Source organism: Somniosus microcephalus, chromosome 7 (assembly GCF_052327205.1).
Source record: "Somniosus microcephalus isolate GS21.2 chromosome 7, FLI_Smic_1.0, whole genome shotgun sequence".
In the NCBI taxonomy this organism is placed as follows: Eukaryota; Metazoa; Chordata; class Chondrichthyes; order Squaliformes; family Somniosidae; genus Somniosus; species Somniosus microcephalus.
In genome coordinates, this window is record NC_140993.1 from 70,180,947 (window position 1) to 70,199,155 (window position 18,209).

An 18,209-nucleotide genomic window follows, 5' to 3' on the forward strand; every position below is an offset into this window, starting at 1 on the left:
GAAGGCTTCCCCAACTACTGCTTTGTGCCCATAAAGTGCCTTGGTTTGGGGAAGAGGAGGAAAGAGGGAATCTTAACACGGTTGACTCTTAACTGCTCTCTAAAGTGACAAACAAGCCATTTCATCATGTCAAGCAGGGATGTGCAATAAATGCCAGCCTCGTCAGTGAAGCCAGGCCCACAACCCAAGAACTAATTTTTAAAAATCATCCAGTGACTGGAAAGTAGATGTGTTATAGGTGAAAACAAGATCAGACTTGGCTGTGATGCACTCCACGACACAATAGCCTGCTGTGACAAAGAATGTACACTTGTGTGAAAGACAGCTGGTGTCTGTTGAATCCCACCCCACGAAAGAGGCCAACTTCAAGAGACGAGGGGAAACGTTTATACTTAGAGTTTAGGGAATAAATGACACATCGGCAGATTACTGAAAATCCTAGACTATCACAAGAGAAATAAACATAACCACAACAAACTGGAGAGGGTGGAGCTTGATTTTTCAAATGTTTATTTGGCATAACATAAAAGTGATTTTTTTAAAGATATAAATTTGTTTGTAGGACACAATTATGCAATGACAGCACAATGAGGTGAAGGTCAAACTGTCTGCAACAACACCAGAGCAGAAAAGCTTCATTTCTTTATGTACAAAAAGAGAAAGTTCCAGAAAAAGCATCAGCCAAAGCTGACAATTCCTCCTCTTTTCAAAATCTCTGGGATATTGTACCTATTCTGACCCACTGGGTACTGTATTTATTGAAAAAACAATACAAACATAGGTAACAATTTGACTCAACAAATTGGCATTAAGACAAGAAATAATTAGTATCGCGTCACAATATTGGATATAGGCTGCCATTTTAGTTAATGTGGCAGCCATTTTGATTGATCTGGCAACTTTTTCTGCCCTGACTTCCTTTAATTGGATGTCAGAATTTTGTGCCCATCAAGGTGGGGGAGTCAATGCTCATCACTGGACAGCTTTTGGCCACAGGGACAGCATCAAACATGGGTTAGATACCCAGTGAAGCACTCTCAAGTTACCTATAGCACAGGCAGAGTGAAGCTCCCTCAAAAGTGTTCCCAAAATCACCTTTGGGCTGAATGTCAACCAAGGATCTCAAGTTCTACTTCCTACACCAGCCGCCATCAGTGCCTTGTACTTGATTGTCTTTGGGGAATCAGGGAACATTTATACAGAACTTTCCCTTGGAAGATTCTATGTTCTCGTTCCATTCTCTTATGTACACTGTCCCACAGTTGTATTAGTTCCAATTTGTGAGTAGTTTTATGCTGTTTGTTCACTAGGAACTGGATTGAGACTTGCAAACTCATTTCACATAGGACTGAGGAAACTTGCACCTACTGCAGGCTGAGATTTCAATCTGGGCTCTGAAGAAATACTAACAATTTACAACAGCCTGCCACTCCATGCAAAAACATATCCATGCCCCAATAAATTGTGTTTTCAAAAGTAGAGTGACACATAGGTCAGTTTTTCTTTTGATTTTTTTGGGCCCAATGTTCTCCCTTCCTCTCCTGAAGGTAGTAACCTTTGTCAAACAGTTCCACACAGGCACCAACCCTCTCTCTACGCCTTCTCCTCAAACCGCACCAAATGACTATTTTTCATGTATGAGCCTATCTACGTCTTGGTAAGGTATTGGAACGTAGGGGTCACAGCCAATAATACGCTCACCCAATATCCAACTAATGCATATTCTAACAGAGGGTACTGGATAGCAGTGAGGGACTGGAACACCGGCTGATTTTCCCCTTCTTTAACCTAGGCGGGCTGATGTCAAATGTAACATCATTCCGGCTCCCCTGACTTGGATCAGTTAAAGCATAGACTTAAGTTTCCTTGATGGCTCAACTGGACCGCAAGTGTTTGAGAACTGAGTTGTAATCCAAAAGAAACTCTCATGCATATAAAAAAAAAAAATCACAAAGCTGCTGATAGTTCTTGCTCAGTCTGGCCACACTTGCTGTTATGACTTCTTCTTGCTGTGGGCAGCCATTTTATGGGCAACTTTGGCAGCCATTTTGAGTGTGAAGCCCTTGAACCATACAAGCCTGATTTACAAGTTAGGGATGACACCAACAGGGAGTGCCCATATGCACTGAGGGACAAGGGGTGTGATCAGAACTGCTGACCAGCTGGACAGCCAATCCAGAAGCCCAATAAACAATGTTAACCGGCTGGATCTAGTTTGGTGGTAAGGAGACCCAAAGCAGAATGGCTTCCTGCAGTTCAGCTTCTTCCTCCTTTCCCCACTCTTTCAAAAAAAAAAGCATTCCCTTACTGGCCAGAGACATACCCCTCCCCCACTAGAAAGTGTCTGCACCCGATTTTGTACACTGAGGAGGAATAGCTTGGGTGAGATGCCACTCTAAGCTGAACATCCCGCCAACAGTTGCTGGCCCAGACAAAGAACGGGCACTTTGGCCAGGCAGCTGAGGGTGGGCGCCGAAGGAATCCACAGCAAGAGTCGGCAGCTACAAGAGGAGGAAGTGAGCAAACAAAAAAACCAGTAAATACAGAGCAGGCCGCTCGGCCCGTGTAATTATGCACAGGATGTGTGATAATTAAAAATCAAGAAAAAAATGTCCCCACACGTTTCATGAAGCATCGTCAGATGTGGGCCAAAGGCAAGAATCCCAATTCCCACACAATCAACTGATTGCCTCACGTGTCCCAGTTACAGTCAAGAGGTTTTCTTTTTAAATAAATTTAAAAGACCCAGCCGCATTTTTGAGTCTGAGTGACCCCCTTTTGTCTGTAAGCGGATCGAAGTCTTTCATGCACAAAAGGTTGACGGCAGATGTTGGCTTTTCCGTCACACCACAGAGGTCACGGCCGGCTCCGGTTTTAGACGCTCTGCGACGTCGTCCCTCTCCATCCTCCCCAAGGCCTTGCAAAGCACATCCAGGCTGGCGCCGTCCCTCATCGACCAGTCAGACAGCAGCGTGTGGGCCGGGTCCTCCCCTCGGCCGATGGTGGCCACGCGCTCCTCGTCATAGCCCAGGAGGTGCGCCAGGTTGCGCCAGTCAGCCCGGTTGGCACCCTGGCTGCCAAGCAGCCGCTCGACCTCTTCCCGTTTCTGCAGCGGGAGTTTGCTGTAAAGGGGTGGGTCAGCGCGAACAGCTGAGGGAGAGAGAGAGAACTAGTGATCAATACCGGAACCGCAACATTGCACCAAATAGATGCCAGAAATTAACAGACAGAAGAACAGGTATCTGGGAGTCAGTTACAGGCTGGAACGTAATCGAGGTATTCGGGTGGTTTATAGCGAGAATAGTAGGTACCTGGGAATGAGTTACAGGTTGGAATCTAATCGAGGGGTTTGGGTGTTTATAGCGAGAACAGATACCTGGGAATGAATAACCGCTGAGGGTTTTGATGACTTGTGGGGTCGTGAGAAGGTATTCTGGGATTTGGAGTGGGGGGGGGGGGGGGGGAGAAGAGAGAGCAGGGAGAAGGGGACATTACCAATGACAAAAAGTGGAACATCTTCCCCAATAGCAGAACCCAACCAAGAGAGGGCAAGTTCCTGAAATGTTGATTACACACCCTTTACTTTTAAACCTACCGTTTCACCCCCTTATTCATTCATTCTTCAACCTGACATCTCCATAGTCAAGAAAGCAGGGAACCAGCCCTTCTCCTGGCTCCCACCAGTGGCACGACCCACACTGGGTCCACCCAGGCATGAATCCCCCATCCAACTCTCCACCCCTGTTGTAACGTGTGTGCTGGGAACAGAATCAGGCTTAGCTGTGATGGCCCAGGAGTCGAATAATCTGCAAGCACTTTCGGGCTCCCATAGGCAGCTACGATAACAAGGGGCTCCCACGGGCAGCTGAGTGAGATAATGAGGTTCCCATGGAACAGTCAACGCTCGCTGCCGGAGTGGGACGTACCTTTACTGAGCTGTGGTTCATGTAGGCTGTGTGTGTCGACAAACACGCCACTGTCACTGTGCAGCTTCTCACCTTCGGGTCCCACGTCGAGCTCACCAGCTCGCGCCTTCGCCAGCTGCTTCTTCTGCTTGCATGTGTTCCAGCTGTAGGGAGAAAAAAGAATGAGAGAGAGTGCGAGTGAGTGTAAGTGAGAGAGAAAGTGAGTGAGTGAGCGAAAGAAAGCGAGTGCTGAGTAATAGTGAGAGAGAGTGGGTAAGTGAAAGAGAGATAGCGAGAAAGAGTTAGAGAGAATGAGAAAGAGTTAGAGAGCGAGACGGCGAAAGTGAGAGCGGAAACTGCAGCAGTGTCAAAATATGGGAGTGGCCAACAACTGGAGGGTTGGGGGCCGGGGTGGGGGGAAAGAGGTGGGTTGTAGCCAGTGAAGGGAGGCAGCATGTGAGGACAATAGGACACCAGGGGACAGAGCACGGTGGATGTGGGACAGGCAACGGACAAGGCCAGTCAGCAAGAACCACATGTAGATCAAAATACATTTATTAGTCAAACATTTTTTCTCCCCTTCCCCTTAGAAACATAGAAGATAGGAGCAGGAGTAGGCCATTCGGCCCCTCGAGCCTGTTCCGCCATTCGATGAGATCATGGCTGATCATCCAAACTCAGTACCCCTTACCTGCCTTCTCCCCATATCCCTTGATACCTTTAGCTCTAAGAAATATATCCAACTCCTTCTTGAATATATTTAAAGACTTGGCCTCAACCGCCTTCTGTGGTAGAGAATTCCACAGGTTCACCACTCTCTGGGTGAAGAAATTCTTCCTCATCTCTGTCCTAAATGGCTTACCCCTTATCCTTAGACTATGACCCCTGGTTCTGGACTCTCCGACCATCGGGAACATTCTACCTGCATCTAGTTTGTCCAGACCTGTCAGAATTTTATAAGTTTCGATGAGATCCCCTCTCATTCTTCTAAACTCCAGCGAGTATAAGCCCAATCGACCCAATCTCTCCTCATACGTCATTCCTGCCATCCCATTGATCAGCCTTGTGAATCTTCGCTGAACTCCTTCCATGGCAAGAACATCCTTCCTCAGATAAGGTGACCAAAACTGCACACAATACTCAAGGTGTGGTCTCACCAAGGCCCTGTACAACTGCAGCAGGACATCCTTACTCCTGTACTCAAACCCTTTTGCTATGAAGGCCAACATACCATTTGCCTTCTTCACCGCCTGCTGCACCTGCATGCTTACCTTCAGCGACTGGTGCACAAGGACACCCAGGTCTCGTTGCACTTCCCCTTCTCCCAATCTATTGCCATTCAGATAATAGTCTGCCTTTCTGTTTTTGACACCAAAGTGGATAACCTCGCATTTATCCATGTTATATTGCATCTGCCACGCTTCTGCCCAATCACCCAACCTGTCCAAATCATCCTGTAGTTTCTCGGCATCCTCCTCACAGCACACACGCCCACCCAGCTTTGTGTCGTCTGCAAACTTGGAGATATTACATCTAGTTCCCTCGTCTAGATCATTAATATATATTGTGAATAGCTGGGGTCCAAGGACCGATCCCTGCGGTACCCCACTAGTCACTGCCTGCCACTCGAAAAAAGACCCGTTAATTCTTACTCTCTGCTTTCTGTCCGCCAACCAGTTCTCTATCCAAGTCAATACCTTGCCCCCAATCCCATGTGCCTTAACTTTACACGCTAATCTCTTATGCAGGACCTTATCGAAAGCCTATTGAAAGTCCAAATACACCACATCTACTGGTTCTCCCTTATCTATTTTCCCAGTTACATCCTCAAAAAATTCCAGTAGTCAAGCACGATTTACCTTTTGTAAATCCATGTTGACTTTGTCCAATCCTGTCACTGTTTTCCAAGTGCTCAGCTATTACATCCTTTATAATGGACTCTAGCATTTTCCCCACTACCGATGTCAGGCTTACCGGTCTGTAATTCCCCGCTTTCTCTCTACCACCCTTTTTGAATAGTGGGGTAACATTAGCTACCCTCCAATCCATGGGTACAGTTCCAGATTCCAGCAAATTTTGGAAGATGATCAGCAATGCATCTACTATTTCTAGGGCCACTTCCTTAAGTACCCTAGGATGTAGATTATCAGGCCCTGGGGATTTATCGGCCTTCAATCCCATCAATTTCCCCAACACCATTTCCCTACAAATACTGATTTCTTTCAGTTCCTCCCTCTCATCAGACCCTATGCTCTCCAACATCTCTGGGAGGTTATTTGTGTCCTCCTTTGTGAAGACAGAACCAAAATATGCATTTAATTGGTCTGCCATTTCTTTGTTCCCCATTATAACTTCCCCTGCTTCTGACTGCAAGGGACCTACACTTGATTTCACTAATATTTTTCTCTTCACATATCTATAAAAGCTCTTAGTCAGTTTTTATGTCCCCTGCAAGCTTACTTTCATATTCTATTTTCCCCTTCTTAATTAATCCCTTTGTCCTCCTTTGTTGAATCCTAAACTGCTCCCAATCCTCAGGGTTGCTTTTTCTGGCCAATTTATATGCCCTCTCCTTGGATCTTATGCTATCCCTAATTTCCCTTGTTAGCCACAGTTGAGTCACCCTTTTTGTTTTATTCTTATCCCAAACTGGGATGAACAACTTCTGTAGTTCATCCATGCAGTCTTTGAATGTTTGCCATTGCCTATCCACCGTCAACCGTTTGAGTGACATTCCCCAATCAATCCTACCCAATTCGCGCCTCATACCATCGTAGTTTCCTTTATTTAAATTCAGGACCCTAGTCTCCGAGTCAACTACTTCATTCTCCATCCTAATGAAGAATTCTATCATATTATGATCGCTCTGACCCAAGGGGCCTCGTACAAGATTGCTGATTAATCCTCTCTCATTACATAATACCCAGTCTAAGATGGCCTGATCTCTGGTTGGTTCCTCGACATATTGTTCCAGAAAACCATCCCGTAAACATTCTAGGAATTCCTCCTCCACAGTATTTTTACTAATTTGGTTAGCCCAATCTATATGTAAATTAAAGTCACCCATGATGACTGCTGTGCCCTTATTGCACGCGTCTCTAATTTCCCGTTTAATGCTATCCCCAACCTCCGTATTACTGTTTGGAGGTCTATATACCACTCCCACTAAAGTTTTCTGCCCCTTGATATTTCTCAGTTCTACCCATACAGATTCCGCATCATCAGAGTTAATATCCTTCCTTTCAATTGTGTTAATCCCCTCTTTAACCAGCAATGCTACCCCACCTCCCTTTCTTTTTTGCCTATCCTTCCTAAATATTGAATACCCCTGGATGTTGAGTTCCCAGCCTTGGCCATCCTGGAGCCATGTTTCTGTAATCCCAATCAAATCATATTCGTTTACCTCTATTTGCGCAGCTAATTCATCCACCTTGTTCCGAATGCTTCTTGCATTAAGACACAAAGCCTTCAGGCTTGTTTTTTTAACGCTCTCAGACCTACATGAATTATTATTTACTGTGACCATGTTTGATTTAAACCGTTGAGTTCTTTGCCTTCTAATTTTGTTGTTCTCCTTCCTGTCTTTTGCTTTTTTCCTTGTTTCCCTTTCCTCTGTCTCCCTGCTCAGGTTCCCAACCCCCTGCCACTTTAGTTTAAACCCTCCCCAACAGCACTAGCAAACACTCCCCCTAGGACATCGGTCCCGGCCCTGCCCAAGTGCAAACCGTCCCGTTTGTACTGGTCCCACCTCTCCCAGAACCGGTTCCAATGTCGAAGGAATTTGAATCCCTCCCCCTTGCACCATTCCTCTAGCCACATATTCATTTGAAATATCCTCCTATTTCTACTCTGACTAGCACGTGGCACTGGTAGCAATCCTGAGATTACTACCTTTGAGGTCCTATTTTTTAATTTACCTCCTAACTCCCTATATTCTGCTTTTAGGACCTCATCCCGTTTTTTACCTATATCGTTGGTGCCTATGTGCACCACGACAACTGGCTGTTCCCCCTCCCCCTCCAAAATGTTCTGCAGCCGCTCCGAGACATCCTTGACCCTTGCACCAGGGAGGCAACACACCATCCTGGAGTCTTGATTGCGGCCGCAAAAACGCTGATCTATTCCCCTTACAATTGAGTCCCCTATCACTATAGCTCTTCCACTCTTTTTCCTCTCAGCCTGTGCAGCAGAGCCACCCATGGTGCCAGGAAGTTGGCTGCTGCTGCCTTCCTCTGATGAGTCATCCCCCCCCCCCCCAACAGTATTTAAAGTGGTATATCTGTTGGAGAGGGGGATGGCCGCAGGGGATTCCTGCACTACCTGCCTGCGCCTCTTACTCTGCCTGCTGGTCACCCATTCCCTTCCTGCCTTTTGGTCACCCATTCCCTTCTTTTGGAGGGTTTGCCGAGTCCCAACTGGGTGAGATCAGCTAATTCAGGACAGACCGGGGATCAAACCTGGCACCTTGTGGCCTACGTTGCTCGATCTTACACTGAACGCTGACTTTCCCATATTTTCTGAGGAGGAAGTAAAACAAGGAAGTAAAACAACAAAATATAAAGAGTATTTGCTTCATTTGCAGTTACTGAGATGTAAAATTCACCATTTCACAGTGACATAGATTACGAGTCCCACGATGACCGCTGCGAGGATGGAGCAGTAAACCGGAATGATGTTCTTCCCTGTGTCGTAGGCAGTGAAGTTGATGGCCCCCATCACAGTGCTGGACTCGGGTTCCAAGGAGGTCACGAACTTGGCATCGTCCTTCATCGGTTCAACCTGCGGTCTCTTTGGTACCAGTGAGCTTTTGTCTAAACAGGAGACGGGAGGGAATGAAAACCACATTTTAGTTCCATTGTGTATCCAAGTCACTGCAACCAATGCCAAGATTAACAAATGGCAGGGCAGGAAAAAATGACTAGATGCTAGAACTGAAACAAGAACATGGATTTCTTTACCAAAAGTGGCTACTGAGGCTGAGATTATCATTTAAAAGGGAACTGGAATCATATAAAAGGATATGGGGCAAGGGCAGGACAATGGGATTAGACTGGATTAGTTCCAGTTTATGTGAATTGAGAGGATACTACTATCAGGAAAGACTGAGCAAGCTGGGGCTCTTTTCTCTGGGGAAAAAAACCAAAAAAATCAGAATGATACCAGGCTTAGAGGGTTAAATTATGAGGATCAGTTGCATAAACTTGGCTTGTATTCCCTGGAGTATAGAAGATTGAGGGGTGGCCTGATCAAGGTATTTAAAATGCTAAAAGGATTCGATAGGGTAGAAACAGAGAAACTATTTCCTCTGATAGGGGAATCAAGAACGGGGGACATTATCTTAAAATTAGAGCCAGGCCATTTGGGAGCGAAATCAGGAACAATTTTTTCACACAATGGGCAGTGGAAATCTAGAATCCCCTCTCCCAGAAGGTTGCGGATGCTGGGAGTTATCGATTTCAGTCTTGGAAGTTTGAGCTAAGACTTTTTTGTTAGGCAATGGTTATTATTGCATCAGAGAGCGGGCACAGGTTCAATGGGCCGAATGGCCTCCTACTCTGCTAGAATAGTCCACGATTCTCTTTTACCCTTTGCAACTGTGCAGGCGTCCTATACGGTAGGCTTTCTGTACATCTGAGTTTCTCTATATTTAAAAAAAAATCACTGTGGAGAGTTTCTTGGGGGCGGGTGCAGCCCAGCAGGACTGATGAGCCTTCAGGAGAAAATATTGAGGAAGAGAGAAAAGATCATTGGAATGTCAGGAGCAGGCCTTACTCCGGCAGATCGTGTCCGAGGTCGCTTCGCACTTCAACACAAAATGATCTTCGCCGCAGACGCGACATGCCATGCACGGTTGCGAGCTGCTCGACTTCTCGGAGAAGGAGCCCTCGGGGCACGACTGGCACACGGCATCCTGGTCCCCGTGGCATTCCACCACCGCCCCGAAGCCCGGCCGGCAGGTGGTGCACGGCACACATCGCCTGCCGCCGGACCGCGAGTAGTACCCTTCCACACACTGGCACTGGGTGTCAATCGTGGCTGAACACTGCAGTCCCACCTCCATCTCGTCGGGGCAGCTCGAGCACAGCTGGCAGCGGGAGAGGCCAGCGCTGGGTGAGAAGGTCACACCTGCAACAAAAAAAGTGGGGAGGAAATGGAATTAGTACAATCCAAGAGTGTCCCAAATTTAATCCCCCGCCCCGCCCGCCGTTAAAGGCACTAACTCATGCAGTTAGAAAGTAGAAAGAAAGCACTTGCATTTATAGAGTGTCTTTCACAACATTAAAAGTGCTTTACAGCAAATTAAGTACATTTGAAGCATAGTCACTGTTGTAATGTAGGGAAATGTGGCAGTCAATTTGGGCACAGCAAGATCCCACAAACATGAATGAAATAAATGAGCAGATCATCTGTTTTAGTGATGTTGGTAGAGGGATAAATAATGGCCAGGACACAGAGGACTCCCCTGCTCTTCTTCAAAATAGTGCCATGGGATCTTTTACATCCACCCGAGAGAGCAGACGGGGCCTCAGTTTAATATTTCATCCAAAGGACGACACCTCCGACAGTGCAGCACTCCCTCAGTATGGTGTCAACCTAGATTATGTGCTCAAGTCTCTGAAGTGGGGCTTGAACCCACAATCTCCTGACTCAGAGGCAATTGTGCTACCACTGAGCCATGGCTGACACTTAAAACAAAAATATGAGATGATTTCAATACAGGAGGATGAGCAGGTGGAATGATACATTCGGAGATTGAGAAGAAAAATTCAGAGGGGTGAATTGAGAGGGGTGGGGCAAGATAGGATTTTGAGAAGTCACTGACCTTCTCCAGACACTTACCATTCTCACAAGGTTGACACTGGGTGTTGGTGGCGTTACACTCTTTAATAACCCCATGACCTTTGGGGCAAAGGTCACAGCACTCGTCCTGCGATGTAAATCGTCCGCTGGGACAGGAGTCATCCGCCAGCACCTGAGGATCAAGAAATGAAGATTATGCAAGACTGTCCAGCAAGGGCAGGGGGGAGATTTCAGTCTCACCTCCTGAGAACGCCAAAGGGTGCCAGGGTTACAGATCCACACCCAAGGGGCCATTCCATGTCTGAGCCTCGACAGTGAGTGCAGGCATTCAGCAGTGGAAGGCATCACACCCGAGCTGGATCCTGTCCTCGCCCAATGCTTACCCGCTCTCCAGGATATAACCAGGTCCAAGTGCCCCAGGCTCAGGCAATGAAGAGCCAGCTCCAATTCCCATGATGATCGCTATTGGGTGACCTCTACTGGGCAGGGCATGGGTGGACGTTGAGTAAAGAACAGAACCCCCTACACGGTCAAACATCCTGCTAACACATGAAGAATGGCCACACTGGCAAGGTGCCCTGAAAGCCAGACCCCAGTGAGAGACAGGAGGGGAAAAAATTGGCAGAGTAATAAAAATGGATCAGGGCACTTATCAATATCCAGAAATTCTCTATGGAGCTGCACTGGGAAACAGGGTTGGACGAGTGTGGGAGGAACACAACACGCATTCGGAATGGGACAGAGGGACATAATGCGACAAGAAAAGGCCTACTGTTCCCACTCCTGTACAGTCCCTTCTAACATGGACTCTACCCACCAATTTTATCTCCTCCCAAAACCCTCTACAATCTCCCCCATCATGAACTACTAATCCATTTAATTTCCTTCCACTGCCTCTGTACTCTACCCCATCATGGACTCTACTCACACATTTAATCTCCTGTGGGAAGTTCTGACTAGATACTGCCTCATCCCAAAGGTAATGAAACCAAACTCTAGAGTATCCACCTATCCTCATCGCTAGATGTTGTTTTCCTGAATCTCCCCCTTGTCCCTTGTGTCAGCTGTGGTTCAGTTGGTAACAGCCTCATCTGAGTCAGAAGGCTGTGGGTTCAAGTCCCGCTCCAGAGACTTGAGCACAAAAATCTAGGCTGACACTCCAGTGCAGTACTGAGGGAGTGCTATCTTTATGATGAGACGTTAAACCGAAGCCTCGTCTGCTCTCTTGGGTGGACGTAAAAGATCCCATGGCACTATTTAGAAGAGGAACAGGGGAGTTATCCCCTGTGTCCGGGCCAATATTTATCCTTCAATCAACATCACTGAAACAGATTATCTGGTCATTATCACATTGCTGTTTGTGGGAGCTTGCTGTGCACTAATTGACTGCTGCATTTCCAACTTTACAACAGTGACTACACTTCAAAAAGTACTTAATTGGCTGGAAAGCGCTTTGGCATGTCCGGTGGTTGTGAAAGGCGCTATATAAATGCAAGCCTTTCTTTTTTGCTCCAAGCAGCACTGGGACCATTGTGTCCTGTGTATTTGATCATTGCAGTCTGTACCTACCCCTCTCAGTCCCAGTTTTTTAGTCACTCCTTTTTGAAGTTAATTATTTTGGCTTCTGCTTTTGCTGGGAATCTATATTCCATTAGTGTCAAAACCACAGCACTTGGGAATCCAACCATCCCAGATTGCTCCGGAGTTTCCAGGAATTACAGATTAATCTTCCGGACAGCAGCCGGGGAGACAATCATCGGGCCATTAAAATAAAGTGGTGTGGTTTTTTTTCCCCATTTTCTTTTAACGCTTTTTGTTTGTTATAAAAAATATCGAAGATGGGGGGAGAAAAGGCTGTTTGACTGACAGTCAAGAATCATCCAATTGGCCAAGAGTGTTCACTTCCCAATGGGCGTGGGAAAACAGTGCGCCGCGATGATGGACATATCGGGCGACCAATAGCGCGAACGTGGAGGCAGGGCGGTTGGAGACGGAAGGTGATGTGATTAAACCCCCAGCGTCCAGGCAACCCTATGCAGCCCCCGAACCCCGAGCATCCTTCCCCTGAAGTGCAGACAACCCAGCCCTACTTACGCTTATATTTCTGACTCTCTGGTTTATCCCATTTGGATTTCATATGTCTGGAGGTTTGGCAAGAGCCGTTCCTAGCACTGTTGCCTGATTGGTGAATAAATCCTAAATCAGAACCATCAGTAACTACAGAATTATGCAAGTTAACAGCAGCAGTGGTTTAAAATTCACACACGGCCCCCTGAGGCACTATAGCATTGAATATAGCTTCAGAAACAAAATACTTGCCGATACTCCTGGCCTAGACGGTGAGTGTTGACAAGCTGTGCAACTATGCATCATAGCGGACTACATTTTTTCTTCTTTCCCTAGCCCAGAGGCACTGAGCCCAAATGTGCTGCCCATATGGTCCCAGCTGAGATCAGCAAACTCTGCTGAGGCCGGGGTTTAAATGTCCCGGTCTGTGCAACTCAGTACTTGGGACTTTCATCTGGTCAAGTGCAGTTTTTCTACTCGAGGCCTGATTAACTCACATTTATAGCAACATGGCTGAGAATTTTACTTTGCTGTAGTGGGAGGAGGAGCAGGAAGAGGGAGAGGTGTAGAGGAGGAGGAAAACAAAGGAGAGGTAAGAGGTTGAAAAGGGAGGAGGTGGAAGCTGTAGAGGGAAAGGGAGGGAGGGGGGCAAGAAGTAGAAAAGGGATAGTGTGGAAGCTGTAGTGGGAAGAGGAGTGAGAAGAAGCAGGAGGGGAAGAAGCAAGAGAGGGAGGAGGAGGAAAAGGTTGAAAAAGGGAGCGGAGGTGGAAAGACAGGAGGGCGAAGGAAAAAGTAAAGTGATGAACCAGGACCCTGCAATTCAGCCAGTTTCAGTCGTGCTTCATTCCAAGGCTGGCTGTTTCTAATTTACATGAACAACTTAGATTAAGATCATCACACACTGATCCAGTTTGTAGATTGTACAAAGTCAGATGAATCTGAGGTTGCGAGAGAGTGGGGGAGGGGGAAGAGAGTGGGAGGTCCAGTAACCTACAGAAGTGAGTCAGATAAAACATTGCCAGGGTTAAGAATAGCAAATGAAATTTCACAACAGTAAATATGGAGAAGGGAAGCCATTTGGCCCATCTAACTCATTATACCATAGGAATCCAAGATTCATCCTTTCCTGCAATCTAACATCCTCTTGAATAACTCCACTCCCCTACGCAGAAGCCATTTACTGTAATATGAACAAGTATAACATACATGGATTTCCAAAAGGCGTTTGATAAAGTGCCACATAATAGGCTTGCCAGCAAAGTTGAAGCCCATGGAATAAAAGGGACAGTGGCAGCATGGATACGAAATTGGCTAAGTGACAGGAAACAGTGGTGGTGAACAGTTGTTTATCAGACTGGAGGAAGGTACAGTGGTGTTCCCCAGGGGTCAGTTCTAGGACCACTGCTTTTCTTGATATATATTAATGACTTAGACTTGGGTGTACAGGGCACAATTTCAAAATTTACAGATGACACAAAACTTGGAAGTACAGTGAACAGTGAGGAGGATAGTGATAGACTTCAAGAGGGCATAGGCAGGCTGGTGGAATGGGCAGACACGTGACAGATGAAGCTTAACGCAGAAAAATGCGAAGTGATACATTTTGGTAGGAAGAACGAGGAGAGGCAATATAAACTAAAAGATAGAATCCTAAAAGGGGGTGCATGAACAGAGAGACCTGGGGGTATATGTGCACTAATCATTGAAGGTGGCAGGGCAGGTTGAGAAAGCAGTTTAAAAAAAGCTTACAGGATCCTGGGCTTCATAAATAGAGGCATAGAGTACAAAAGCAAGGAAGTTATGATGAACCTTTATAAAACACCGGTCCGACCTCAACTGGAGTATTGTGTCCAATTCTGAGCACCGCACTTTAGGAAGGATGTGACGGCTTTAGGGAGGGTGCAGAAAAGATTTACACAAATGGTTCCAGGGATGAGGGACTTCAGTTACGTGAATAGACTGGAGAGGCTGGGGTTGTTCCCCTTAGAGCAGAGAAGGTTGAGAGGAGATTTGATCGAGATGTTCAAAATCATGAGGTGTCTAGACAGATAGCGAGAAACTGTTCCCATTGGCGGAAGGGTCGAGAACCAGAGGACACAGATTTAAGGTGATTGGTCGAAGAACCAAAGGCAACGTGAGGAAAAACTTTATTACGCAGCAGGTGGTTCGGATCTGGAATTCACTGCCTGAAAGGGTGGTGCAGGCTTTCAAAAGGGAGTTGGATAAGTACCTGAAGGAAAAAAATCTGCAGGGCTATGGGGAAAGGGCGGGGGAGTGGGACTAGCTGAAGTGCTCTTGCAGAGAGCCAGCATGGGCTCAACAGGCCGAATGGTCTCCTTCTGTATTGTAACCATTCTATGATACTTCACGCAGAAGAAAAGAATTGGGCAACATTAGCAGCTCACAGCAAAATATGGGAACGTATTGTTGAAAGGAACACTGTGTATGGGTTTTTCATAAAGGCATTTGATAAGGTGCCACGTAGGAGGCTTGTTGATAAAATTCAGGCACAAGGTATTAAAGGGAATGTCGCAGCATGGGTAGGAATTTGGTTAAAGGACAGAAAACAGAGAGCGTTTTGGAAAGGAGTGATGTAAACACTGGTGTCCTCCAGGGTCTGTTGATGGGGCCACTGCTCTTCCATCTCTATATAAATGGGTCATTCGACCCGACCAGTCAGTGTTGGCATTTACCCTCCAGGTGAGAAAATAGTCCTAATTACATTCATCCACTCGGTTTCCATTTCCCTTCAACCCCTTTTCCTTCACCACCTATCCAATCTCATTTTGAATGTTGACCTAGCTTCTGCCTTAACCACTAATGCTGGAAATGAATTCCACAGCCTTACAACTCTCTCTGTATGAAGGAGTTTCTCCCGCCCTCTGTTCTAAATCTCTTGCATTTAATTTTGTATCTATCACCCCTTGTTTTTGACCCCTTAACTACTAGAAACAGTCTGCTTTTAGCTACTCTGTCCCAACCTTTCGTAACTTTAAACATGTCTCATATCACCCCGTAATATGCGTTGTACTAAAGTCTTCATATTTGTATTTGTATTTCCTTACACCAGACAGACTCCTAGTAAATCTGTAAATCTCTAAAATATATATTATATATGGACTTGAGTTTAGCAGTCACCATATCAAAACAGAAAATAGGGAGCACGACTCACTGAAGAGAAAGAAAAAGCTTGCATTTACATCGCATCATTCATGACATGACATCCCAAAGTGCTTTACAACCAATGTTGAAGTGTAGTCACTGTTACAATGTAGGAAACACAGCAGCCAATTCTCACAGAGCAAGGTCCCAAAAACAGCAATGTGATAAAGGACCAGATAATCTGTTTTAGTGGTGTTGGTTGAGAGGTAAATATTGGCCAGGACAACTCCTCCTCTTCTTCGAAATAGTGTCATGGGATCTTTTATGCCCACCTAAGAGGGCAAACGGGGCCTCGGTTTATCGTCTCATTCGAAAGCCGGCACCTCCGAGAGTGCAGCATTCCCTCAGTACTGCACTGGAGTGTCAGCCTGAATTACGTGCTCAAGTCCCTGGAGTGGGGCTTGAACACACAACCTTCTGAGATGGGAGAGTGTTACCACCAAGTGAAGAGGACTGCAAGTGCCTCCAGGAGGCCATAGATAGGTTACTAGATTGGACAGATAGATGTCAGATGAAATTTAATGTGGAGAAATATGAGGTGATACAGTTTGAGGGGATGAATGAGGAGAGGAAATATCCACTGAATGAGAAAACGGTAAAAGAAGCAAAAGATCAATAAAGAGAAACTATTTCCACTGGTCGGTGAGTCAGTAACTAGAGGCTATAAATTTAAAATCATCACCAAAAGAACGATGGGAGAATTTTGTTCTATAACACACAGGGTTGTTCGGACAGGGAATGCCCGACCAGAAATAGTGTTAGGAACAGAATCCAGAATAGTTTTTAAAAGGGAAATGGAAAAATATATGAAAAAGAAAAATTTCCAAAGGGTATGGTGAAAGGGCAGGGAAATGGGATTAAAGGATAGCTCTTTCAGAGAGCTAGCACAGGGGGAATGGCCGAATGGCTTCCTGCTATGCGGTAAAGTTCTATGATTTGCGAGATTACAAGAGAACCGTGTACTGGCTGCATTCTAACCTAAACACCCACCGCCAATCCTCCATCGGTTACTAGGCCATCAGAGACTAATTCCTCAGTCCACTTATCAGTGTCTGTGACACTGGGTATGCAGCTCATTTGAAGCTGCCTGACCACTGGCTCACATCCTAAGCGCTTTTTGCAGCCTTTAAACTGTGTGTGTAGATATCTTTATATACATTTTTTTTTAAACCCACAGTGAACACAATAGGAAGGAATTTAACAGCTGCGGGGGCCCAGTATCGCTCTGATCTTCACCACTCAACACCAACACTCATGTTGAGGTCTCGGGTCCTGAAAAGTTTCCCCAGGGTCCTTCTGCCCGCCATCCTCCCAAATATTGTATCACACTACACAAGGCAAAAGGAGAATTGGCAGAGTTATACATGGTGTACTACACACAGTAGGAGTTACACCTTTAGCAGTGGCTCAATGTTTGAGCCTACACAGCGAGTGCTGGCAGACTATTCTACATTTGTCCACCCCAGTCCAACTCCGGCATCTCCACACCATGGCTACTGCAGGAAGCATCACGGTTGATCGGGGGGCGGGGAGAGAGAGAGTGATTGGTGATTGTAGCTTGTTTCAAGCTGCCTGAGCACCGTCTATATACAAGGCTGGCTGGATAGGAGCAGAAACCCTGCCTGATTTACACCTTCCCCAACACTCAGGGGCACTCAGACCAATTGCAACACAGCCGAGTTCAGCTAAAGCAGTACAAACCAGTCTGCGATGGGTGTGAGGTAGGAGAGAGATGGGTGGAAGGAGTTTGACCCTGGGACCATCCTGATCTGCAGCATCCTACACCCACTCCCACATCCTCTGGCCCTTTGAATCTGGCTTCCTGTGCAGCCCTCAATCCCTCCACCTTTTAAAACATTCTCTTCAAGCTTTCAGTCCTGATCCTCCCCGCTCGGCACTGTTCTACGTCACAGGCTCAGTAACTCCCCCACCCCAGAGTGCTTCAGCTCCACAATAAAATAACAGGACGGCAATTGGTACCGCCAAACGTGTAGCCCAGCAACAGTCGATGCTTTTGGGAGCAGAGAACATTAGCACAAGTTCTTGGCCTTCAAAGCCACGCATAAAAGAATCTCACAGCCACCAATGAATCACAGTCTGCGAAGAGGGTGAAAGACGGAATGGTGGGGCTCCACTGTAAATAATTTAGATGCTTTTCTTTAATTCCACACAATAGGAGCCGACGGGAGAGGCAATTAAGGAGGAAGTGAGTTCAGACAAGGTCTGCGCAGATGGTGCATCTGTGGCACAGGCTGGAGGTTATTTTGTGTCTGA

At 46.4% G+C, this 18,209-nt stretch overlaps 1 protein-coding gene across 2 annotated transcripts in view; it reads right to left on the minus strand.

Moving 5' to 3' along the window:
* Window positions 1-482: 482 nt before the first annotated feature.
* Window positions 483-18,209, minus strand: part of nradd (neurotrophin receptor associated death domain) — a 33,273-nt gene continuing 15,546 nt past the window's right edge. The window contains exons 3-7 of one of the 2 annotated variants that reach the window (XM_085992565.1): window positions 10,746-10,878; window positions 9,678-10,031; window positions 8,509-8,716; window positions 3,999-4,069; window positions 483-3,150 (exon numbers count right to left, since the gene is read on the minus strand). In XM_085992565.1, the coding sequence (XP_085848691.1) occupies window positions 2,843-3,150; window positions 3,999-4,069; window positions 8,509-8,716; window positions 9,678-10,031; window positions 10,746-10,878 (1,074 nt within the window). In that variant the 3' untranslated portion in view covers window positions 483-2,842. Of the gene's footprint in view, window positions 3,151-3,926; window positions 4,070-8,508; window positions 8,717-9,677; window positions 10,032-10,745; window positions 10,879-18,209 lie in introns of both variants that reach the window. The other variant, XM_085992564.1, reaches the window with a different exon arrangement.